Source organism: Rhagoletis pomonella, unplaced genomic scaffold (genome assembly GCF_013731165.1).
Source record: "Rhagoletis pomonella isolate Grant_MI unplaced genomic scaffold, Rhpom_1.0 Rhpom_scaffold_00041, whole genome shotgun sequence".
Lineage (NCBI taxonomy): Eukaryota > Metazoa > Arthropoda > Insecta > Diptera > Tephritidae > Rhagoletis > Rhagoletis pomonella.
The window spans coordinates 100,033-126,709 of record NW_023458595.1 but is presented as its reverse complement, the minus strand read 5'-3'; the positions used below and the strand labels follow the sequence as shown (position 1 = coordinate 126,709).

Below are 26,677 nucleotides of genomic sequence, written 5' to 3'. Positions count from 1 at the left end.
CAAGAGTATGCGATTTATTTCGTACATCTCCATACAAAACTCTAGAACTCTACCAAAAAATTTCCAGAGATAAGCATTATGAAAAATTCGGTATGTATAGGAGATGTCACACCCCTTTTTACAATAGCTAAAATTTTTCTCCAAGGGTATGCGATTGATTTCGTATATCTCCATACCAATTTCGAAATCTCTATCATGCACACTTTTAGAGATATATAGCATGAGAAATTCGGTTTGTATGGGAAGTGCCACGCCCCCTTTACATATAGATATTTTTCAGCCTAAAACCATCCCTGGGACACGTGCGGCAGATGGCAGCTTCAAAAAAATCGGTTCAGCCGCTGGCGAGCCTTGCGAAAACTAACAAACGGCTTTCTAAATATATATAAGTTGAGATATATTATATATTATAATTATATTTTGACAGTATCCGTTGTTTCTGATTGGCGCAAAAAAATCTTGCCTAGTGACGAATTCGCCCCTTGATATGGTCGTTACTTAAAGCTATTTATATTCGAAATTGCATGAAAATTGGAAAACAGGAATCTATAAGCTTATCCAGGCAAAAAGCTACCTACGTACCGAATTTTAAGCAAATCGGACCATAAATACGATTTCTTCGAACAGATCGGTCCCTGGTCCACTTCTCGGGCAAAATGGATGATATATGCTAATATATGCTAAAAAGCTACCTACGTACCGAATTTTAAGCAAATCGGACCGTAAATACGATTTTTTCGAATAGATCAGTCCCTGGTCCACTTCTCGGAAAAAATGGACCATATATCCTAATATATGCTAAAAAACTACTTACCTACCGAATTTTAAGCAAATCGGACCATAAATGGAATAGATCGGTCCCTGGACCACTTCCCGGAAAAAATGGGTCATATATGCTAATATATGCTAAAAGGCTACTTACGTACTAAATTTTAGGCAAATCGGACTATGATAAAAATTTTTCGAATAGACTGGTCCCTGGGCCACCTACCCGAAAAAAAGTATAATTTTTTTAGCCTAAAACATGGTGGTTACCGAAAGCTATTTGTATACAAAATTTCATGAAAATCAGACCAGCCGTTCGCGGGATTACCTGTTACAAAAAAAGGGACTTCTCTTTATATAATTACTATAGATTAGTATAGATATAGATGTATGCATGTATGTATGTATATTTCATTGTTATTAGTATTCACAGTTCGAAATTGTAGTGTTTAGGTGTTTATTAGTGGCATGCTGTATGAAGAGATATAATTTGGAAAACCAATTTTTAGAAGAAAGGACAACATGTCTATCGTAACAAAAAGGTATGATACTTCAAAAAAGAAATACTGATATTCCTGAAAAGTTCAAATAAAACACGAAAAACCACCAAAACTCCTCAGAGGTAGCGAAGCTGTGCCTAAAAGTTCAGATAAAATCACGAAAAATCTCAAGTGGATCCCGCAGATGCCAGACAAAATCTCAAAGAATGCTAGTTGCCGAAAATTTTTGGAAAATACTCGCTTAAAATCCTCAACGAACCCTAAAAGGCATTAAAATAAAAATACGGCAAGTAAATTTAATCAAAATGGACAAATAATAATTAAAATAAAAGAAAAAATATATATATTCTTAAAAAGTAAAAGAAACTGCCTTTTGAATTAAGATCAAATCAAATTTTAAAAATTACACTAAAGGGAAAAAATACATGTTCCTTCTAAAATTTAAAGTTTTTTTAAACAATAATATCCAAAAATTAAATGAAAACAAAAAACAAATAGAAGAAAATAAAAAAAGAATTAGCAGGAAAAATTATAAGCTTCTTAAATTTAAATAAAATAAAAAAAATGTTTAAATCTAAAAAAAAAATTTATATAAAATATTATTATAAAAAGTTGTTGAAGTTAAAAAAATGTTTATACATATTTTTTAAACAATAAAATAAATAAAAAAATTATAGAAAAAAAGAATAAGAAATAAAAAATAAAAGAAGCCCGCTGCTCGAGAACTCGAACCTCGGACCCCTCGAACGCCGCGCTAGTGCTTTGATCACTCGGCCATTGCGACTGTTTGAGCGCTCCGAATAAAAGGATATATAAGTGGTTTCAAAAGAGAAGAGAGGGAGCTTTTTTTTGGTAAAACATTCGTCTCAGAATAAACATAATCTTTCAAGCTATCTTGCCTAGTGCCTGTCACTGCGACCCTAGGTCTATTATGTGTGCCCTCAGAGCTCATCACAACACCTCGTCCAGGCCTAGTGCTCTGATGAAACCGACCAGTATCGACCGCTGTATGTCTGAAGCTTCCGCCCACAGCCTTCCCAGGAGTGATAGCCTTCCTCTCGCCACCGTAACACAATCTAAGAGGAGATGCCGTGAGGTTTCTGGTACCCTGTCGCAGTAGCGGCAGGAGTCGTCTGCGCTAATCCCTAGGGTATGCATATGGGCCCGCGGCCTGCAGTGACCTGTTAGCAGTCCTGTAATAAATCTCAAATTAGTCTTGTGGAGTGTGATTAGTTCTCTGGCTTCCTAGCCACCTATTTAGAAGTTCTTTCGCCTACCTTAGTGGGTGAATAGTAATGAATAAGGAGACTTTGAAGCAGATGGTGAACGATTGGGCTAAGATGATATAAGCTGCTGTTTTTATCAGACCACGAGTACCACTAGTTTGTTTGATAAGCACTCGCAGACTAAGAAGGAGAAAGGCATCATAAATCTGCACCTGAGCACAGCTTTTGGGCATCGTTATTGTTGAATGTGGTTCATCGAGGATCTTAAACTACATATATAACTTCCACAAACCGACTGTTTCGTTTCGGTAAAAACAAGGCAATTACTAAAGTGCAGCTCGAACTATTGCTCGTAATTTTTAGAATATTCCTAGCATTTACCTGTAACAGCAAGTGCTGAAGTATGTAAAGAAACAGCTTTAACCAAAGATATCGCTTAGAGATACCAATTAGGTAATCGTGGACTGACGCTTTGACGTTTCTGTTCGGTTCCAAGGGCTCAAGCTTAATAACAAAGAAGGCTGTATGTATATGCTTGACCATCTTATATTTTGATGTCCTTAAGGAACGTTCGAAGTTCATGTCAAAAGTATGAACAGCTAAGAAAATTCCTTAACTTGATCCAAGGATAAATTGGAATATGAAGACGAATAATGTTTGCACATTAGCAAGATCTTTTTGTCCACGTTGGTAGCACTTGAAAAAATTTGATCTTTGAGAAAGGTTAGCTTTGTTGAGTGAGAAACTGTTCGAAATTTTGCCTTTAGGCAATCGAAGTTTATAGATCTTACGCTAAACGTTTTATTACAAAAATCCTTCGGATACTATTTCGTTATATATGAGCTATTAGAACACATGAATATGTTAAAAATCACGTTTCTTAATTTTTCATGAGATTTCTCTTTGCTTCCACTCGATCGACGAATTTAGCCGTTGCCTTATGTGTAAAAATATTCTACAAAGTACATACAAATATATTCCATAAACTATGTTTCCTGTGAGTTTCTACGTATAACGATTTTAACACCAAAACACCATAAAGTATCTATATTCAGCTATACATAGCCAGCATACTGTTCTTCTTTAGTGTTTAGCTAAGCCGTTATTCTGTACGTATTCTTTCCTCTGCCTGGGCTAGCCACTACATATTTTTTCACTAAATATAATATTTTGCATATTTATAGAGTACAGTAAACTCTCCTAGCAGCTAATTACTTAACGTAGTTTAGCTTTCGGTTGCTTAATAATCCCATCTTATTAGCACTGCAATAAGTTTCCTAGTGACTCACTATCTGCCTAGAAAAGCAAACGCTACTTACCAAAGCACTTTTTCATGAGTGAGAATTACAATTAATTGAGACCTTATACCCTATCGCTTGGTCCGAAGCTACTAAAATACGTTGTTGTTGTAGCAGTAATGCTTAGCTGAGCTTGCGGGTGTGTGGGTGTGCTGTTGGCGGCTGTGACTGAGACTGTGAGTGCTTGGGTTTCGGTTTGGTGGTCGGCGGCGGGCGTATTACTATAATTACTACTAATAATATTCTTAGCGGCGCTACTCTTCTGCGGCGAGGCGCTATATGCATTCAAGCAACTATCCGGGCTTTTCTGAGCTACCCCTGCTAAACTACTACTATTCATATTACAACTATTATTGCTAGCATTAAAATTACTATTATGACTTGCAGTTGAATGCTGTTGTTTTTCTAGCTGTTGCTGTGATTTATCACCTGCTGTTAGCGATTGCTGTTGCTGCTGCTGCTGCAGCTTGTAGGACTGATATGCATCCGAGGATACGGCCGACCATGAGCCATCTTTCGCTTTCACATACAAATGTTGCTTACTTGGCTGCTTGCTGCCAAAGCTGTGATTGTAGTTTGTCTGTTGCTGATGCTGATGCTGGGATTGGTGGGTTGGTTGTGAGTTGCTGATGTGTGAGTGTGCAAGCGACTGCTTCTCGGTGGCTATGGAGGCGCTGGAAGTCCAATCGTTAAGCAGTTGATTCGTTGATGTGCTAAGTACAGCGCCAAAGTCGTTGGCCGTAGCGCAGCTGCTGTTAGTGTAGTCAACACCGCCACCGCCTGCCGCTTCGCCATCATCGCCGCCTGTGAGAAAGTCAAAGTGTGCGGCGCTCCTCTTTGCGGTGCTTAGCGATAACACATTGCCGCCGCCACCTGCACTACCACCAGCAGCGACGCTGCCTCCACCGCCACCAATGTGGTTGATGAGCAGCTGTGATTTATTGTTGCTGGCGCCTTTGAATATTTTCGCTTTTGAACATTTTCGGATGTCGTTGGCGTCGCAAAGTGCCCGCGCTACCACCGCTTACCATCTGCGCGGCCAAAGTGGTGTTGGCAAAGGCGCCAAGTCCTTGGCGTAGCGCATTGCTGGCGGCTAGCAGCTGCTGCTGTTGTTGTAATTGCCGTTGATTAGCGCTAGAGGTGACATTGCTGCTATTGGCGATGGGGGCGTTGGTGTTGAAGGGATTCAGGCGTGGCATAAGCCGTATTGACGACGCACCAACACTATCACTACCCGCGGAGCTGGACGCGGTTGCGCCAGACGAGGCGGACGAGGCGGACGAGCCATTTGTGGGTGTGGGCAAGATGCGGCTTTGGTTACTCATGAGATCCAGTCTATTTTCGGTAATGTTGATTTATTGTTGACTGCCAGCGCAGCTGCCGCCATAGAGGCTCTTCGCGTCGGGCGCATTGGAGAGCGAAACTTTCTTGTTGGCTGACGCTGCGCGCGGGTGAGGCGCTTAAAATTGCAGTTGAAGCGGTGGAGGTGGTCATTTTGTCATTGAAGGGATTGGCCGCAGCCAAATCGATGAGTCCAGCGTAGTGGGCGCTGGCTGGCGCAGAATACATGCCAGCGGCGCGATAGTCATCGTGCTTGCTGTGTGCTGGACTGTTGTTATTGTTGTTGCTGCCACTGTTGCCGGTATTGTTTAGTTGGCGTGTTGCCTTGCCATTGGCCAATGCTGGTGGCAATGGTGTCGTTTTCACCGTCGTCGTCGTGGTGGTGGCGGCAGTGCTGGTGATGCCATAGCGATTCTGATAGAGTTTGGCATTTGCGACCAAATTTGTTGTTGCATACGCGCCACAGCTATCATAGAGCGCATTGCCAGCGAGCGCTGGCATACTGTTGCCATTACCACCGGATGTTTGCTGCCGTGTGGCATGTGCTTTTCCGTTTGGCGTTACGTGTGCCAGCGCCCCGTTCGGCGATTTGAATGTTGAACATGCAACCTCTGCATAATCGGGCATGTTAAGCGGTGTAAGGCTGTAGGAAGAGAAGAACAAATGTGGGGGGAAAAGAGTTTCAGTTAGCTAAAGCTTGATCAAGTGGATAGAGCTGGATCAAGTGTTTGCATGTGTGTTGGTGTTTTTGATGGATTTTGGTTTTCATTGCTGTTTTGCTGTTATTTCCTGACAAACGAGCGAACATTCCCATTTGAACGGAAATGCATAGTACAAATATAGCTACATACATACATTATACCATTTTATGTTACCCACCCACCTACGCGCGCGAGCTCTAAATATTGGAAAGGGGCGCGCATGCCTTACCACAACACTAGCTATAAGTTCATGCAAACAGCGCCCGCAAAACGCGACGTATTGCAACTAACGTTGCATGTTCAATTCATATGCAGCTACTTCAATTGTTTTGTTGCATGTCGTTGTGGCATTTCATTAATTTTTTCCCCCGTTTTCCTCTCCCACATTCCGAATTTTCCACCGGAGTTCTAGTCGCTTGCATGTCGCAACTAGTTGGGGGTTTGTTGTTACCGGAAATTGTTGTTGTTTTTTGGCAATATGATTGAGTATTTATGAGCGTTGTTTGGTCTGGTCATGCAAAGTTACACTCACACAATTGCACATACAATTGCTTTTGCATTCTCTTAAATAGCACATTAAGTCGCTGGTAATCCTTCTACAGTGGCAGTGGAACAGCTGCTCGTTAGCGTCGTCGGTACAGGCGTCTATGGTCAGCGGTTTTATTGCAATGCATGCAGAGAAGAGTAGGTTTGGTAGCTATGCATGCGCGCGGAAACGGAAAAGCGCCATGGCAGGAAAGAGGCAAAATAAATCGTGTTAAATGAAGACATTTAATAGAATAAATTCACACTAATTGAATTCCTAAACAACAAACTTCTACTATGTTAGTGCTGTATTTTAGAATTTCAAAAAGCGAAAAAAGATAATTACCTGCTCTTCGAAATGAACGGTACCAATGATGAAAGAAGCATAGAGGATTCTGTCTTGTACTTAGGTTAGGTTAGTTTAAAGTGGTGGTGGAGTTTGTCATTTGTAATACCACGAAAAAGCTGAACGGAGACCATTTATTTAGTCGGCGAAACGCCGCGACCTGATTTCGATGCTAATTACTGTGTATTATGTAGTAATGAGAAAGCCGATAGTTACTATCGCCTAGGACATTGTCATGTAAAAATAATCGCTGGAATGCAAGGGAAGTAGTCGATCGGTAATGGACGAAGTTTACTTGGTAGCTACCGATTTATCAGTCCTGTAATCGCTCCCCTCTACTGCAGGGTAGCTACAAAACGATTAGCTGGTTATGCTTACCAATCCGTAACTGGGGTGTTTCAAGGCTCGAGCAATCCTAGGGACTTTAGCGCCTACTAGAGATAGATAAAAAATTCGAATTCCCTAGGTCCCTGGTTGAGTTGGAGAACCATAGCTTATAAACTTTGGAAGGTGTAATTTCAGATCTACCAATCTGATGTGTCAGGAAAGAAACTGAGTACCAGACAACTGCGTTATCTAAAAATTAAGACGTGATCCATTGTATCAGTTGCTGAAAATACTTGATAGCTGCTAGATATGGACATTCACAATAGGCAGTGCTACACACTTTATTCGTTACCTTTTACTTATCAGCTGCGGCAAGCTCTATTACATGGGAACTCCATCATCGCTATATGTTTGCCTATATCCTTGGCCTATTAAGCAGGTCTAGTCAGGCCAGAGTTTCTTTTGAAAGTCTATATATCCAGCCTCGGATTCCTTCAAGTATGTTCCGGCCTTCGCCAGTTCATCCACCATCTCATTGGCGTCAATAATTCTATGGCCAGTAACCCAGATAATAGAGGCGCTTATTGACGCAGATACTGAGCAAAATTCTGTTTTGCTCTTCTGGAAAATCTGAGGTAGACATGACAGTGCGTCTGTAAAGTTAAATGTGTAATGCAAATTATTCTCTAGACCTGCCCTTGTATGTCTTCAAATAATCCTGATTATCTGCCAAACTCTAATGGCATTTCGATAAGGCTACTTAAGTTATCGAAGAAGTGGTTTTCTAGAAATTTGAGACAAAGAATTTGGAGTACGAGCCAAGTGCCCAATAGATTTTATGTCTCTTCCTCAATTATTTCGGCTTTCACGGACGTCGATATGCAGGCCTTCGGATTTGGCATGGAATCGTAAGGAGGGCCATACGCTTTGACCCACTACCTCTAACAGGACAATTCTGACAACTGTCTTTCAATTCACCACGATGTTTTGAAAGATAAAAATCTTCCGTATGGAAATTGTCAATTCAAGCAACTATCTTGAAAGCTCTTTATTGGCTTTCCAAAGACTAATTGAAACATCTGCTAATGCAAAGTTCTTCCAAAAAAAAGAAAATAATAAAAAATATAGGATCATAAAAATCAAATTAAATAAAAAAGTAAGTATATTTTTCTTTTTAAAACAATAGTCAGAAAATTAAAAAAGAAATGAAATTAACAAAGGAATAACAGACTTAATTAATAAAAAAAAAGAAAAAATAAATGAAATAAATTTCCAAAACGTAAATGAAATTTAAAAAAAATATATATTTTTATTTTTTGCAAAAAAATAACTTAACTGAAAAAAATATTAAAAAATCAAAAAAATAAAAAGGTCATTAAACTCAAATGAGATTAAAAAATATTCCTTTTAAAACAATAACAACGAAACCATTAAAGAAAATTAAATTAAAAAGAAAAGATATACATAAAATAGATTTTTAAAACTTAAATTAAAATAAAAACAAGAAAAAAAGTCTAATGGTCTGATTATGCATACTTCGCATAACTTCGCGCAACCATTTTCACCAGTACAATAGAAATATAACTTAAGAAAATGTGAAGCAAAATGTAAACTCAACAGATCGCTAAGTTTATCAAAGTTATGCTAATTTCTGGGTAATGGAATGCATACAAAATACATACAAAGTACATAGGAAATCACAGTTTGAAGATTCTGCTAAGTTGTGCGAAGTTATGCGAAGTATGCATAATCAAACCATAAGTTCGGGCGGAGCCGAACATTAGATACCCGGCGCAAGTATCAAATATAGTTTTTTCACTTTTCCGAAAACTACCGCTACGTTGTAAGCAGGGGTGGTTTTATCCCTATTTCAAACATCTTCGATAAACTAATATCGGTATCACGCCATTTTCCAAAATTGCATAATAATGCTACTTCTTTTCAAGGGATATTTACCATTATATAAAAAGTGGGCGTAATTTTGGTCCGCTTTCAACAATTTTCAGCGTTTTGCTTTTATGTGGCAAGCACAATAACCATACCGAGTTTGGTACATATTGGTCGAACCGTTACCGAGATACATATATGTGATCATAAGTAGGTGGTGCCACGCCGATTTTCCAAAATTTTATCATAAACGTATTTTGTGCCACAGAGATATTGCAAGCATCGATTTTGAATAAATTAGCTTCGGTATTTACTGATTTATCGAAGATTTCGTTTTTCTCCAAATTAACGTTATATATGATGTGGGCGTGGTTATTATCCGATTTTAAAAGTTTTCAGCTATTTCATATCTTGTACCAAGGCTAACAACCGTACCAAGTTTGGGGGAAATTGGTGCAGCGGTTAACAAGGTATACACATGTAATCATAAGTGGGCGTAGCTACGCCCATTTTCCAAAAATTTATAAAATCCTTATTTTTCGTCTAAAAATCATTGCAAATATCAATTTTGAGTGAATTGGCTTAAATAGTTACTAAAATATCGCAGTTTTCGTATTTCTGAAATCTACCGTTATACGGGAGGTAGGCGTGGTTATTGTCCGATTTTATCCATTCTCAATGTCATCCGTCCTACGCTGAAAAAAAGTACACACACCCAGTTTCGTTAAGATATCTCAATTTTTACTCGAGTTATCGTGTGCACAGGCGGACGGACGAACGGACAGACAGACAGTCACCACTTAATCGATTTCTTTTTTCATTCTGATTATTTTATGTATACATTTGTCTATATCTATCTCGATTCGTTTTGCCTGTTACAAACAACCGTTATGTGAACAAAGTTATAATACCCTTGTGCACAAGTGCGCTCGGGTATAAATATATATACCCTTTTTAAAAGTAAAAATTTTGAAAAATTAAATTGAAAAAGAATACAAAAAATATAGATAAAAAAAAATATATATACATAAATATAAAAATTCCGCTGTGACAGGGCTCGAACACGGATCTCTCGATTGGAACGACTGTACTCCGCCCACTCGGCCATTGCGACTGTTGGAGTGTCGCGAGCTAAATGATATATAAGTGATATCACTAAAAATTGCTTTTCACCACGAGTGGTGAATGAGAGAGCTTGTTTTCTAAGACTTTTGTGCTAAAATAACCTTCAAACTGCATTGCCAATTGCCTTTCATTTGTCATATGAAAGACTTTTTTTAATCTTATCCATCTAATCTATCTAAGATCCCATGCTCCAGCACTTGTCTGCACCTGAAGTGGACCCTGATAGCAGTTTAACTATCTATAACAAAAGTGAATTTTAATGGAAATGTGTGGCTCAAACTTACCAGGTTCACGGGTAAGGCATCTCAGCCTGCCAGTAGCTGCAGTAGTCTGGGAGTCTATAGGCCTCTCTCAAAGTCAGCTGTTAAGAAAGACACCATACCTTGTTCCAATGTCCATTTTGGAACCTGCTGCGAACTTCGAGGTCTCCTGTGCCCACCACTGATTAAGAACGGTATGGAGTATCCAGTAAACTATGGAACTAGGGGGGATTAAAGATAACAAACTTGTTACTTTATCATGGAGATCAACCCGGTTTAATTGTATGCACATCGTTTCGTGACCGGTTGAGGATTTGTTTGGGATCATTTTGGGACCTGTTCAGGACCATTTCCGGCCTAGTTCTGGACTATGGGGTTAAGATTTTGGGACTAGTGCTGGACCATCTCGAGACGAGTTCAAGAATATTTTAGACACATTTCGGAACTAGTTCGGCGTCATTTCCTAGCCTATTTATGTAAGTAACTAAATCGCCTGATGCTTTAACAATTCGTACACAGTCTTTTGCTTATCAAATTTCATGAGTACGTGGCACCAACGCCCCTTTAATTTTTCAACTTTTGCGGACCACTAAAATCTTTTTCAAGTATTTAAAGTGCACATTTCTTAGTTGTGCAACATTAGCATTTAAATAGTTAAGAAATACAGAAAACAAAACCATAAAAAAGATAACTTTAACCAAAACGCAATAACATTTAAATTTATCGCTTGCATTGGAAACTTTTCAAATGCTTATCAGCGAGAACTAACTTTCAAAAGTTCCGGCAAGCGATAGTTAATGAAAAGAAAGAATAAAAAAAACAAAAGTCTAAGTTCGGGCGGAGCCGAACATTAAATACCCGGCACAAGTATTAAATATATGTTTTTTCACCCTTCCGAAACCTTCCGCTAGATGGTAAGCCGAGGTGTATCAATTTTGAGTAAATTAGCGTCCTTCAATATTGAAGTTTCAAGCATTTCTTAAATTTACCGTTATATGAGAATCGGCCGTTATTTTAGTCCGATTTCAATAATTTTCAACGTTTTGCTTATACCGAGTTTGGTACAAATTGGTAGAACGGTTACCGATATACTTATATGTGATCATAAGTGGGCGGTGCCACGCCCATTTTCCAAAATTTTACCATAAACGTTTTTCTTGGTAAAGAATTGTTGCAAACATCAATTTTGAATAAATTAGCTTCATTATTTAAGGATTTATCGAAGATTTTGTATTTCTCTAAATTACCGTTATATGGGATGTGGGCGTGGTTATTGTCCGATTTTAAAAAGTTTTGGCGGTTTTTTATGCTGTACCAAGGCCAACAACTGTGCCAAGTTTGGAAGAAATTGGTGCAGCGGTTACCAAGATATACACATGTAACCATAAGTGGGCGTGGCTATGCCCATTTTCCAAAAATTTATAATATTCTTATTTTTCGTCTAAAACTTATTATAAATATCAATTTTGAGTGAATAATCTCCAGTAGTAGTAGTATCTTCAGTTGTTACTAAAATATCGCAGTTTTCGTATTTCTGGAAATTACCGTTATATGGGAAGTTGGCGTGGTTAAAGTCCGATTTCGCCCATTTTCAATACCAACCTACCTTGGATTAAGGGATACCTACATACCAAATTTCGTTGAGATATTTCAATTTTTGCTCGAGTTATCGTGTACACGGACAGACGGACAGACGGACGGACAGACAGACATGGCTTAATCGATTTCTTTTTTCATCCTGATCATTTATGTATACATTTGTCTATATCTATCTCGATTCGTTTTGGCTGTTACAAACAACCGTTATGTGAACAAAATTAATATACCCTTGTGCACAAGTGCGCTCGGGTATAACAAGTTGCGAAGTATAAAAACCGTAGCGAAACAACCAGCTAGGGGAACGCTTCGAACTCTGGTAAGCGGCAAATGCAAATTGGAAAGCAGCAATTAAGGGAAAATGTCTGAAGAATTGCATAGAGTGGGAGAATGTTTGTAGGTGAATGAGAACGCAAGTAGTCGCGGGTCGGCCAACTACAATCAGTTAAGTATTTCCTTTAGTCTGTTCCAATAGCAGTTTGGTTTACAGGATTTAGTCAGAACTTACAGGAAGTCGTTCCTATTGACATAAAACCTGTAAGTGGGAACACATTTGAGAGAGTAACTGAGCAACTGTTCCTAGTCAGAAGTTACAGGATTTAGTCCGGAGTTTTTTTTTCCTGTAAGTTCATGAAAAGTGTCAAACGATCAGCTGATTTACTTGTGCAAACAAAAACAGAAAGCGGTGAAAGCAAAGAACCTTATATTTGTTAAAAAATGGAAGTAAACAACGAAATATTTGAATATGTATAGATTTTATAATTATTTAGTGATATTTCAGCCAAATCAGTGTAGTATCAAGACATGTAGACAAACCGTTTGACGTTTTTACAGGAAATAGTGCTTTTTGCGTTGAGAGCGTAAAATTGTAGTTTGACAGTTCCACAGGTTTTAGTCCGAAGTTCAAAGGAGCAGACTACTTATTAGATAATTAGCAACACGCACATCACGTGGTATCGGCTTGCGCTAGGGGGCACCTAAGCGTAGGCTACACTTTTTCTTTCTTTGTTGCCTAAACAACAGATAACTAATTTGCTGGTTACTTTTGGGATGGGTAGGGGCAACTTTGACGTTCCGCCGTGCAGCGATTGCCAAACTTTGCTTACGCAGTTCGCGCTTATAATGGCGTCGAAGTGTATTTGTGTTTGCATGCTTCTGCCTTCGTTTGCGTTTTTCTTTGTATTGATATTACCAAAATAAAAGGCAGCAATAACTTACCGTTCATAGTCGGGTAATGGCAACGTTTGCTGGCCCGTGACTTGTGCGTAATCCGGAAGTTGGTCCTTTGTCGTACAGCTACTGGCTTGATGCCATACACCACCAGTCGGATCGATCCAGACGCCATTCGCATTCAAAGGTAGCGTAGGGAATTTTCGCACGGCACCAATTGCGTGATTGCCTGTAATAAGATGGGGGAGGAGAAGAAGCAAGAAAACAGATATAAATAAACGAGCATTAGAAACGCAGAAAAAAATGGGAAAGGGAGTTATAGGCTCTAGAATGCTATCTACGTAAATGTAGGTCGTCTACATGCATATATTTGCAACAAATGCTTTCTTACAAGCTCATTTAGATAGCCGCCGCCGTGGCAGCGGATATTCAAAATTGTCTATTTTTTGCGTGCTTTAAGCCTTCTTGGTATTCCAGTTCATTTTTTATTTGAGAAAATCTATCATTTAAACTTTTTTCTTCTGCACTTCGAGAATTTATTATCATTTCTGTTCTACCTGCCTTTGCTGTGTGTACTTCGAGCGCTTGCAGCGTATCTTTTTCGATCCTAATGTGTACCTCTTAATCAACTCGCCTCATTTGCTAAGCTCTTTTGTTTGGTTTGGTATAATTTTATTTGCTTTCAGTGTTTTCTTCTTTTGTACTTCGCGCATAATTAATGAATTTTTTACGTGTCTTCCAATAATTACAAAAATGCATTCGAAAAAGTAAAGTCGAAATCTCGATGCTCTATATCGAAAAATATACCGTTTTTTATTTTGAAATTAAAAAATTTTAGAGGTCGCCATGTATTTGATATGGGAAGAAAAAACTTTTGGTAAAAATTGTATAGATTTTTTTTTGTAATTTAAAGTTACTTCCTAGTTCTTTATAAGAAGACTTAATTGGTAACTTTAAATTGTACAAAAAAACAAAAAATTAAAATCAGTATTTTTCGTTCGGAAAACTCTGGTTCTCTTCATAAGACTTCCAATAATAATATCCAATTGTACATTTATCCATTTTTTAATACTAAAGGTTTTTTATTGGGCACCACATTGCATTTTCTGGTATTTTTTGGCGGACCTCCATATAAAATATAGTTACTATAAATAAATTGTTAAATAAATAATCGGGCATTATTACTGGGAATCTCCTGCAGAGAAACAGAGTTTTCCGAACCGAGAGGTACCCCGAAAGGAGGGTCCTTTCTCCGTCGATTACCGATGGACTACTTGCTTAGGCGGTAATCACCATCGGCTCCCTCTGCACTACCTGCAGTTGTTTATTTATTTATTTATTTATTTCAGTCTACCGAAAACATTGGTTTCTTACAGACTACGCTTGCAAGTTAAACTTAGGTGTATAAGTTTAGTTGAATAATACAAAGAGCCTTAATCTTAATTCTGACTCATTAACATTAAAATCTAACATCCCTTTAAAACTATTACATAATCGTATACACCTATTAATTGGTTCATTAATTATATAGTTTGCCTTGTGGGTCCTATCAACCAAAAATCTATTACTACGCAGATTAATGGGCGGTTCATATAAAGGAAAATAGTTTGAAAGTTCAGAACAGTTTATCTTACCGGATAATATTTGAAAAAAATGGAGTTGGATATTCGCCTATCGCATAGGGACTGTAACCCTAGCAGTTTTCTTCTGGCCTCATAAGGTGGAAGATCACTAGTCCACTTCATTTTTTTAATTGCATATTTAGTTATGGAACGTTGGATCCGTTCTATTCGATTTGAGTGACTACAGTAAGATGGATTCCGAATGATAGAAGAGTATTCGATGACACTACGAACCATTGATGTATAAAGCGCCTTAATGGTCATAGGGTCCTTAAATTCCTGACTGTTTCTTTTGATAAAGCCAACCATAGAGTTCGCTTTAGCGATCATATAATCATAGTGATTTTTGAAGCGGAAATTTGAACTAAATATAACGCCCAGATCTTTTAACTCATAATTACGAGCCAAGTCATGATTGTTTAAATGGTAATCAAAATAGTTACTTGCGTAGTTTTTCGCAATTCTGCTTTCAACTGGTTCGACTCTGCAGTACCATAAGCACTGCCTTAGGAGTCAGCGCAGAGCGACCTGTTGGTGGCTCTGGGGCGAAGTGGCTGCCGGGTGGTTGCCTATGCTGACGATGTAGCACTGTTAACACGGGGAAAGTTTCTGGACACACTGCTTGAGCTTGTACAGGGTTATCTGACCTTGGTTGAAAACTAGGCTTTTCATTGCGGGATGTCTGTGAACGCTAGCAAAACAGAGCTTGTACTTTTTAATAGGAGGTATAAGGTACCAACTTGCCATCTCCCCTCAATGGACGGTCGGAGGACCACCAAAGCTTTCTCACGGGGCGAAGTACTTGGGCTTGACAGCAAGCTTTCCTGGAGGCCCAACGTAGAGTAATGAGTCAAGAAGGCAACAGTAACCTTATTTATTGTAGGCTGGCCATTAGCAAGCGATGGGGTCTCTCACTGAAAGTAGTTTATTCGATTTATGATAATATAAATTAGCCAATTTTATTTTAAGGGGTACGCATCTTGTGGAACGCTCTAGGCAAGGCCTGCATCGTTAAACAGCTGGAAGGAGTACAAAGAGCAGCCATTAGTGGCATCAGTGGGCACTTCGAACCACTCATACCCTGGCGCTTAATGCTATGTTAGACGTTGTGCTCATAGATATGGCAGGCAGAACGGCCGCTACTCTCGCTATGTGGGTTGGGCTTAAAATTCGCCTCGGGCTATGGACACTACTCTAAAATCCCTTTGAATTCTTTCCAACTCGAACTGACCACTGCATTCGGATTTTGGTTCCGAAGGGATCGTTGCCATGCATACCCCAGCGGGAGGAACTGGGGAGGGGTTCGGTATCTGGAATCGGGGTCCTGTAAACGTATTTACAGATGGATCCTAGCTCAATGGGAAGGTAGGTGGAAAACTCTCTATTGACCTGAAATTTAAGCTGTCGGATTATTTAAGCGTTTTCCAGGTAGATGTAGCCGCAATACAGTAGGCTTCGGATTGGTTGCTCCCTAGTGTAATGCCTTTCTATGAGGTGCATATCTATTCCGACAACCAAGCAGATATTAAGTATCTTGGCTCTCTAATAGTTTGTTCGTGAACGGTGAATGATTGATTGACCTCCCTGTCGACCGCATCGGACAACTGTGCTATTAAGCTAATCTCCGGATTACTGTGAAATAGCTAGCAACTGCATGGCCGATGAGCTGGCAAGACAGGGAACCCTTGAGGAACTGCTCCTAGGCAGAGTTAGTCTGGATTCTGCCATGACCTCGTGTGGTCTACTTCTGGACAGATGGGTGTTGGATCAGCTCAGCGGACGCGTAGACCGCGGGCGGTCCAGGAAGCTCTTGGGACTATGAAACTTGCACCTCTCGCTAGTGGTGGGAGTCGTAACTGGTCACTGTGTAATGGGTAAGCATGCGGTACGGCTTAATATCATCGACGACCCCTTTTATACGAGCGCCATAGAGGACGATAGGGTGAAATGCTCTCAACACCTGCTGCTCTGGTACCGCGCATTTGCGTACCTAAGGTTCAAGCACCTTGCGTCATATTTTTTCATACTCCCGAGGAGCTTCCAGGAATGGATATTAGTCGTTTGAGGAGCTTCGTGGTGAGAACGGAGCTTTTTTCTTGTAAGAGGCCGTACGTTCAACGGTCTTGTTACTTACGGCACTCCCGATTCTCCAAGCATAACGTTACTCGTCCCTATGTGCTGGTACATTGACATATATATGTTTTTTCGTCGCTCCACTACATTCTCGCTCTATGGCGGAATGCTGTTTATCACATTCAGCAGAGCAAATCCCACAAGATTCCGCTACCTGACCGATATATTTCTGACACCTAGAAATTTAGGTCCTACATAATCAGAAGTAATACAAATACTAAATTCTGATCGAACTTTCTGCATCTTACCGAAATGCTGACTCCCACTTCTTCGAGCGAACGAGACAGATGTAGAAAAATTCATGAGAGGATTTACCAGGTTGGATTACTGACATGAAAGGACAAAACTACCTGACCTTATAATGGGTCTGAACGGCTTCTTTAGCTATAACTCATCTAACCTAATCTTTCTAACGTTAGGCTGACTACTATCTACATATCGTACTACGAGGGGCCAAACAACGCGTGCAGAAAACAGTACTCAGATGTCGTCCATTATACTGTTCTCATGTCCCTTTTAATCTGCTTCAAATCTGAACGATTTACGAATAAATCTAAGCGAAGTATATACCCAGTTTCTGATTGTGGCTACGATGGTCGAATTGAGAGTGCTCTAACCGAAGAATGCCTAGCCTGAGCCAACTCTGGCCAGATATCTCATTATCAAGCACACCCCCAAGTGACATGATATCCAGAGTAAAGCAAGCTTGTTATGTTTGCAAACGAGATTAGTCGATATTGGATCGCGAACTAGTTTGGAAGTAGTTAGAGGGCAGGCCAATGCCCTGAATGCAGCTTTAACTGACGGTAAGTACAGAAGTGCGTCAATAGCAGTACCAGACAATAGTTCTTTGAAGTTTAGCAAGCAGACTTCGCATTCTATTGATTGAGAGTCCCACCCACCATACCACTGTTACATAGCTGATTATGGGTCTGATCATAGAGGTATAAATGCAGAGGATTCCCATTGGTGACAGACCCAAAGTTTGGGCAAAAACCTTTATATATTGCCAAATTGCTGCCAATGCTTTGGACGTCTTGTGTTACACGTCAGATTTCCACGATAGTTTTTTATCCAGAATTACTCCTAGATACTTCACCTCGGGAAAAGTCCGAATTGTGGCTCCTTTGTGAAGGCAATGAGACCACTCCACGCGTGACATATTGACCTGACCTCCTTCGGACTGAATCCTGATGACCCGTTGCACCAGCATTGAACATATTGTACATTACCAGTACAAAATCTAATCCATGCCGTAGAACGGAATTGCACATGCTTTCGAAGGTGGATACGGTGTTTCCAAGACCCTATTCCCCGCCACATGATTTAGTATTGGTTTGCTTACATACGACGCTGTGGAGGTGTGCAAGTTTGTCGACTATTATACAACACAGGCGGGATGGAAATATCCCCTGGCACAATATTCTTTTGTTTTTTTCCCTACCACTATGTCTCCTAGATCGGTTTGAGCTTAATCGTATGAGCTTTGCAAGGATCCCCAACTTAGCTCAGCAGATTCTTCTTCTATTTGTGGAAACTCGACGAAAATGGAGTGTATACCAGTTTGTTAATAAGGATCTTCGCGGACAAAATCTTGTCAATGTACTACTACTGATTCAGGAAGGATTCCGAATTTTCACACAGTACTGTCGATTTGATATTATGTGAAATATAGAGCACGACACTTAAATTTGTGTATTATATGCTACTTACCATGTAAACTGCCCAACGATGTTTGCTTAATGAATTGGTAGCGTTTGAAGAGGACAAAGGCGCCGAATAGAAACACAATTAACGCTATAATGGAACCCAGTAAAATGATGAGCCAAGTCTGTGTTAGAAAATCGTCGGCAATGTCTCGATTGATGGGATATCTGTGAAAGAGAAGAATGAGCAAATGAAATTATGTGTGGGGAAAATGAGAAAATGGAAATTGATGTACTGATGTGAAATGGATGAATGAATGGATGAAAGCAGGCGGCAATGTATTGGAAGACGGGCACAGACAACAAACACAGCAGTGAAAATAAAAGCAAGAGCAGCAGTGTAATAGCAGTAGGAATTGAAGCTACGCATGGCACCCTTGGATAAGACCAGCTACATTTTCACTTTAATCTGACACAAATTTGCACGGGAAACTAGAGAAAATTGTTGCCGATTTATGGATGTTGTACATATGTGAACTTTGTTGTTGGTGTTGTTGTTGCTGTAGTCGTGTTGCTTTTGTTTGTAGTCGTTGAATATGCTGATGATGTTTCGTTGCCTTTGGTCATGTCACTACAGATGTTGCTTTTGCCTTTCCCGGTGCGTTGATTGCACTGTCGATGAACGATAAACGCCACCACACTGCGCGATCTGAGTTTTGCTGGCTGGCTGACCGGCTAGTTGGTGGCCATTTAAACAACAAGTAACAGCAAATATTCGAGCATTATTGGAGTTACAAAAACAACGACGACATAATGTAGGACGGTAGTAACAAAAATGTTGATTATAAATAGTTTGACGCCAATGGCGCTTGTTTGGGCTACTGCGGGCTGTGCATATTAGTCTGTGTAGCCCTCCATAAACGAGAGTGGTTAAATTTCTTCATGCAAATCACTAATTTAGCTCAATTCAGGATCATTCTTCATTCTGAGGTACAAATTCTTATAGTAAATTTAGGAGGATGGGTGAGGATTTTGCCATATTTTGATTCGGCAACATATAAGCAGACACAGGGATGACATTAAAAAGAGAAAGTGCAGATCATTAGCCGACTGGAATACATATCTTTCAAAATAAAATTAAGATGCGTTCCACCTTCTTTGTGTTTTCTAGACAAGGGAAGGATCGTGGCTTTTGCTGTCTGAGTCGCTTCGACTGTCCGTGCATGGACAAAAAACGTGGTCAACTGATGCCTTTAGTTCTCAGCGAGGCAATTCTTGTATAGCATTTGCCGCTTTTTTGCTTTCGTAATGACTTAGAAATCTCGCGATCATCCTTTTTGGTCCATAAGCTCCTTGCAAAGGCTACATTTTATTCCTCGATTACCTTCATATGATCTCTAAATTTGGATTGTACAGAGTTGTCTGTATCTCTTATTCGTAACTCAGAGCCATACGTAGCCACTTCATACGCTACCTTGTTTCCCTGATATTATATTTTCCAAAAACACAGTTGAGGAGACCTATGTGGCATGGAATGGAAGATAAAACCCCTAAGTTCACTACTTATTGATCTCAAAGTCCCTTAAATATTGATGAAGATAGTAGCCTTTCATGATGGAACACAGGTATTCACTAGAAGCCTAGTTGCCTTCTTTATAGCCTAAATCACATTTCTTTTTGCTTTCATAATTGCATACGTCTCAGCTCGGAAGATGCTTCAGTCCTTTATAGGAGGAAAGGGGTAGCTTCCTCTGAGTAGAGACCGGTACCGCTGCTTGTTCAGCCCTTGAAGCATCAGAGTAGGTGGATATACCATCAGCTGCCACTCACAGACCTCCGTCTATGTAGTTCTTCAATCTAATTCTGAAATAGGGCGTTTTTGAAAAGTATTCCGTAGATAAATATGTAGTTATCTGCATATTGAGGTCGACGTAGTGCTACCAGTGTTGGTTTCTCCGTCAACTTTGATATCATTAAGTCGGTTTCCTTTTACTTCGGTTGATATCTTAGTGCCATTTCTGTTGTGTTAAATATTTTTGCATGGTTAAGCTCTTCCTGAATCTCATGTTTTATCTGTTTGACAGAATCTGGTGTCAAAAAATTATATATGTATCTGAAATCTAGGCCTTTGACTTCCATTAGACTGGATGGAGTCTTATGAATACTGAGATCGTTATTAGAGACCATAGGAATTTGAAGAATTTGTATAATTCAGTGACCCGTCAGCATTCCTGTGCGCAGCCATATGCATGTTCGCTGCAAAAAGCGTCGTATAGTTCATTCATTGAGCGATGCCCATAGTGAACGCGATATCCTGTATGTTTCTAGACCAGATACGATCAAAGAGAGCTTGAACGAAAAGCTTTAAAAAGCTCCATTTATAAGCTTTAAATTTTTATTTTTTTCGTTGTGACTGGTTTAGATCGGCAATGGGCACTGCCTTGCCCGCGGGCAAAGCTCTTTTAAGCTTTCTATACATTTTGTAAAGGCGCGTGCAGAGTAAAAGCTCTCTCTGCCCATCTCTGGTTTAGATAAAATATGGGCGCCTATATAAAAAATGTATAAGTAGAAAGCTTTAAAAAGCTTCAGGCGCTGGCAAATCAGAATCCAACACTAATAAAGAGCTTTTATAGTGCGATTTCCGTGTAAAATCTGTAAAATACTTCCAAAGCGAAATATGTTTTGGTTATTTCTGATCTCTGTCACTAGATCTGCCCTTGTAGCGGCACTAGCCTTCCGCTTAACTTGTAAAAGCAGGGGTTTCAGAGAGTTCGTCTGCATGGCATTTACTCTTTATTTTTAAAACCATCTGTAGGTCCGGAGCCTCGGTATAGGTTAATGTATTGGTGACATTTTTTACTTGGAATGGTGCAAGATAGTAAATAGCAAGTCTAGTAAATGGAAAAGAATGGCATGCCCAGAGTGGTCTTCATCGCCACTTGAGACGTAGATCGAACTGTTTTCGTTGAATATGAGTACATGGAGTTAGATGTGCATCGCCCTTGGTAGAGAAACGCTCCACAAATTCGATGAACTATCTGTGTAAGTAGTTCCTAGTTTTGGCCAAATAAACGCATTGCGCAATTTTCTTCTCCTTTTTCAACGTTCCTTTTCCAGCAAAATGTTTCCGTCCAGAGCAAATTATCTTTCACCACTGACCGACTGTCTAAAAACCCACATGTCTATCTCAAAATCAAGTCCGCGGAGATCGCGCTACATAGACTTTATTGAAAAGTCCTTAAGTTAAAAAGACTACTGTCTTTATAGAGATTGAAGAACCTTTGAAAAACATAAATTCTGGGCAAATAACACAGGCCTTGAGAGCACTGGAGGTGAACGATTATCTGGGGAACGGCAAATGTCGCTGAGAAATCGATTGCAAGATATGTGACAAGCGGCACACCACAAGGTGGCGTCCTCTCTCCACTCCTTTGGCGAGAGACGGTAGTATATTAATTTCCACAGATGCATCTAGATGGTTCGAAAATGAAGAGTAGAGTACGTGGGGTCTTCTCCTACCCTGAGCCGTTCATTCCGGTCAAGGGATATACATAGAAGGTAAGGGGTTTACAACCAAGCAGACTCTGCCGGGAATAGAACGCATTGGTATGCCTTCGCTACTTGTAAGCTGCCTTTAGGAGATTTTATGTATACTCGCGCGAACGAGAGGGGTTTGACTACCACTTCCTTTAGAATTTCTAGGAAAACTTGCCTTATATGGGATCGAAAAAGCTTACAAATATGCCCTATCCGGTATTATCGACGAGCTGATTGTGCTTTCGGGGTGTCGAAAATCACAAAATACGAGATTAACATACATACACTAACACAAACACATTTTATTTACATTTAACTTACTCACTCTCACCTAACACGATATAAGACACAGCCTTACTAGGTATAACATAATTGTAATTAGTCTTAAGAGTTTAGTACTATTAAATGCCACTATAACCGCATCTTTGGTACTTTATTCCCATCCGGGCTCTTAATTTTACATATGGTGCCGAAACCCGGGAGCGGGCAATTAGTTTAAAATAGCGAATTTCAGTAAACTATACCAGGTGTGCATTTTATAGTGAGCTCAAGGAAAAACAAAGACGATATTCTTTAAAACAATAAATTTACATAAAACACGAGCAACCGTGGTAACAAATATTGAAGTGCCATTGTAAGGTGAAAAATGGAATCGGTCCATCGGGCTACTTGTCGTGGTCAGCTAACAAAGCTTATTAATCAAGCTACTGAGTACTTGGAAAACACAGACTTTTCCAAATTAAGTGAAAAACAAACCTTGCTTGAAAACGTGGGGACTCTCTTGCACAGGTTAAGGAATGCGCATGAAAATTAAAAAAAAATGGACGTAGCCGTGAGAAAAATAATAAAACAGGAGGATATGGGTAAAGAATGCGAGTCAGTGCTAGACTGTGACGACAAGGCGATCTCAATTATTGCAAAGTTGCAATCGCGCGAAAAGAGTTTAGCAGACCAACTTGAGCATACTATGAATACCTCCAACAATGGCGCTGGTGAGCAATCGTCTCATGGAGTTAAGCTCAAATCTCTTGAGCTGAAGAAATTCGACGGAAGCTTCGAAAAATGGTTGCCCTTCTGGGAGCAATTCAATCCAACAGTACATGATAACCCCCTTCTTTCATCAGCAGCAAAGTTTAACTTTTTGAGCGAAGCATTGGTTGACAGGGCTTCATCAACGATTCAAGGATTCACTCCCACAGAGGAATATTACTCTGAAGCCATAGCACTGCTACAAGATGAGTACGGAAATACCGAAAAGATAATCGAGAAATACGTACAAAAGCTTCTTAATTTAGAGTCAAACTACCAGCGACGTGCAGGGCTTACGATCATTATACAATCAATAGATTTTTAAAGCAATAGATTTTCAAATAAATTATACATCCTAATAGGGGATTATTAAATAAACCTCCAAAACGCGTATATATCTACATAACATTTACATTGTTAAAAAAGTGCGGTAAAAACCATAATAGTGCGGTTCTTTATATTAATTAAATTAATTTGATCGGGTTCACAGCTCACTACCTGTAATTCGTATACCTAGAAAAAAAGGGACAAAATAAAAACCAAAGTTTTTGTCTTTACAAAACATCCATAATAAAAGAGCGGTTATATTAAGTAAAAAGGCGATACGTAACCTGACTAATTTAATCGAAGGTTACTCATTTATTTGCTTAAAGCAGTATACACGGAGAAAAACCGGAAAAAGCTAAAAAAAAATATAAAAAAATAAAATAAATAAAATAAATAATACATAAGCACGTAAATAATAAAACACGAAAGAGAGTATTGCGGATACATTGTGTTACTATAAAGAAAAGTAAGTCAAAATCCGATCGACTATACGGGCACTCATATTATTCCATCATTCGCGGGTATTAAAATACATAGAAAAAAAAAACAATTTTATAAATTCTCGAGTTCACATTTAAATGCAAACGAACAAGTCTCCCATCAAAGAACCGAAAACACCTCAATTGCTAGATCTACCGAAAATGGTTGACGAAGCATCAAAGCACCCCTGCAGAAGCTACACGCTCAAAACAGGGTACGAAGCAAAAAAAGACCAAAGACTTTTCGGCCGCAAAATTTATTTCGGAAAGTGACAGTCTAATAAGATACTGCACTAGGTTTTCCGCAGCCCCTATCCAAGACAATTCAGAGTCAGTCCTGGAAGTAAAAACCCACAGTTTGATAATTTTTGGACACGTCTCCAATCGGCTTATGACGCCATAATTGAAACTGAGGATTCAGATTTACCTGAAAATTTTAAATCCTCGGCTTACGCCAAATATGAAAATTGCTTAGACCAATACGAAGAAACAAAGGCTATGATTTCCGATCAACTAAAATTAATAAAGCCTTTAAATGCACCTACTCCACCTCTGAGAGTAGAGCTGCCCCAAATACAAATCCAAGAAGCAAGTTCAGATGTATGATCTTAAAGTGCCAGCATGTGATACAGAAGTATTTCATGGAGGTTATGAACAATGGCCGTCCTTCCGGGACATGTTTACAGCCGTATACATAAATCATCTAAAGTTATCTCAAGCGCAAAAACTGTATCACCTCAGATACAAAACAAAAGGTCAAGCAGGCGCTATAGTAAAACAATTCGCTCTTAGTGACGATAATTTTAATCTGGCTTGGGAAGCATTAAAATCACGATATGAGAATGGTCGACAATCAAATAACGATTTTAATGAACTTGCCAAAAATTCAAAAGGGGACAAGCGAAGAATTCATGAAATTACAGTCCACTGTATCAAACTGTTTGTCGGTTCTCGCGACACAAAACATTCCCACTGATAGTTGGGACCCTATTCTGGTAAACGTATGCGCTGCAACTTTACCAGAAAAATCGTTACTCTTATGGGAGCAATCGCTCTCATCCCGGAAAAAATGCCCAACGTGGCAACAAATGAAAGAATTCCTCACTACCCAATTCGAAATCGCAGAAAGGGTAGATAGAAAAATATCAAAGCCGAAAAATACACAGCTCGACCTCAATAGAAGCTACAATAGACCCCAAGCCAGTAACAATAATTTACATAATCGAAGTTTCAACAGAACTCAATCGTTCATCGCAGAACAAAACAAACGTATGTCATACGAATTTTGTAAAGGAGGTCACGCGTTAAGATCTTGCGTGAAGTTTAGAAAACTTACAACAACCGAACGATATAATGTCGCTAGAAATAATAGACTTTGCACAAATTGCTTCTCAAACTCTCACATGCAAAAAGACTGTGAAAGTAAATTCAATTGTGTATACTGCCAAAAGAGGCATCACTCGATGCTCCACATTAATAATTCTACCCCCCAAAATAGCTCTAACTCGCAAAGAGCCACAGGGCTAGTTGCAACAGCTAGACCCGAACACCCCGAAATTCTCGAAAACGAAACCGAGAAACCATGCTGTTCGAAAACAGCAAATATACAAGCGCTTCATTCCGAAAATGAAAGCAAAATTTTACTGCCATCCGCGATTGTCTCGATTGAACATCGAGGAGAAGTATTCAAGCTTAGAGCTCTAATCGATCAAGGCACACAAAGATCGTTTATCTCGTCAAAAGTACAAAACCGGCTAAAACTCCCAACCACAAACTCAAACTTTGAAATTTCGGGAATGGGTGGAAGAGTAATACAAAACTCTAATAAAATCTGCTCATTAACCCTGATTTCCCCCAATGCGGATGTAAGAATAGAGGCACACGCCATAGTTCTGCCGCAACTAACAAATATGCTTCCAAGCTATAAAGTAAATGGCAAAGATCGCCAAAAATTTGCCCACCTAAAATTTGCGGATCCCAACTGCCACACCCCCGCGCAAGTTGATATCCTATTAGGCAGCGACCTAATCCCCCAAATAATGCTAGAAGGCATTGAGAAAATTTCAAATAGCCCAAAATACCATCTTTGGATGGATATTGAGCGGCCAAATAAAAGAAAAAATATCGGTATTCACAACTCAAGTTTCAAACGAATACCTCAATTCTCAATTAAGAAGATTTTGGTAGTTAGAAGAACTCCCCCCCACGCAAGTCATTACCCCAGAAGATAAGTATTGTGAAGACTCCCAGTAGAACTTGGGAGCATCGTACGATTGCTCGGTGAGTACTCCCTTGGGAGTATACGAATACTCCCCATTGCTCCCTATGCTTCTGTGTATAAGCATGTAATTTTGTATACTCCCTTTAACATTGGATGTCCTAGGAGGGGGAGTAATCCCTTTTACCTCCTAAACGAGCAATCGGGGAGCACACACAGGTGATGTCAACTACTCGAACATTGTCCGCGTTGAAGGTCACCCCAGCTCAATACACGATCACCGTAAAATCCGTTATTCTTAAATGCTTACCTAAGCAAATGAGAATACAATTTTTTCGATTGCCTGAAACAAATCATAACGCACAGAATTGTAGAAGCACAATTAGCCTTGCCGACAAGAAGAAGGTATTGCAAAAGGAGGGACGATGTTTTCGTTGTACGAAGAAAAACCACACATCAAAATTTTGCAAAGCACATTGGGTTAAATGTAAAAACTGCGCAGGTAGACGACGATGTGTGAACGACGTGAGAATGGGCCTGAGGGGGAGCAGAGGAATCATTACCCAAACGCAGCAGAAGGTATTGAAAAAGAGATGAGCGACAACAGCAAAAAAGCGGC

The 26,677-nt window shown here is 39.6% G+C and overlaps 2 protein-coding genes across 2 annotated transcripts in view; both read right to left on the bottom strand.

The window, feature by feature from the left end:
* Nucleotides 1-3,853: 3,853 nt before the first annotated feature.
* Nucleotides 3,854-4,650, bottom strand: LOC118749747 (transcription factor btd-like). Its single transcript, XM_036484526.1, has 2 exons — nt 4,647-4,650; nt 3,854-4,593 (listed from the first exon to the last, which is right to left on the bottom strand). Exons 1-2 carry the CDS (start codon nt 4,648-4,650, stop codon nt 3,854-3,856), a joined length of 744 nt encoding a protein of 247 aa, XP_036340419.1.
* A 77-nt stretch (nt 4,651-4,727) lies between these two features.
* Nucleotides 4,728-26,677, bottom strand: part of LOC118749749 (roundabout homolog 2-like) — a gene marked incomplete at its 5' end in the record, with an annotated part of 114,738 nt that continues 92,788 nt past the window's right edge. Inside the window, 7 exons of the mRNA XM_036484530.1 lie at nt 4,728-4,903; nt 5,078-5,146; nt 5,226-5,436; nt 5,533-5,773; nt 13,116-13,296; nt 18,536-18,696; nt 25,684-25,882. Of these exons, the coding sequence (XP_036340423.1) occupies nt 4,728-4,903; nt 5,078-5,146; nt 5,226-5,436; nt 5,533-5,773; nt 13,116-13,296; nt 18,536-18,696; nt 25,684-25,882 (1,238 nt within the window). The remainder of the gene's footprint in view (nt 4,904-5,077; nt 5,147-5,225; nt 5,437-5,532; nt 5,774-13,115; nt 13,297-18,535; nt 18,697-25,683; nt 25,883-26,677) is intronic.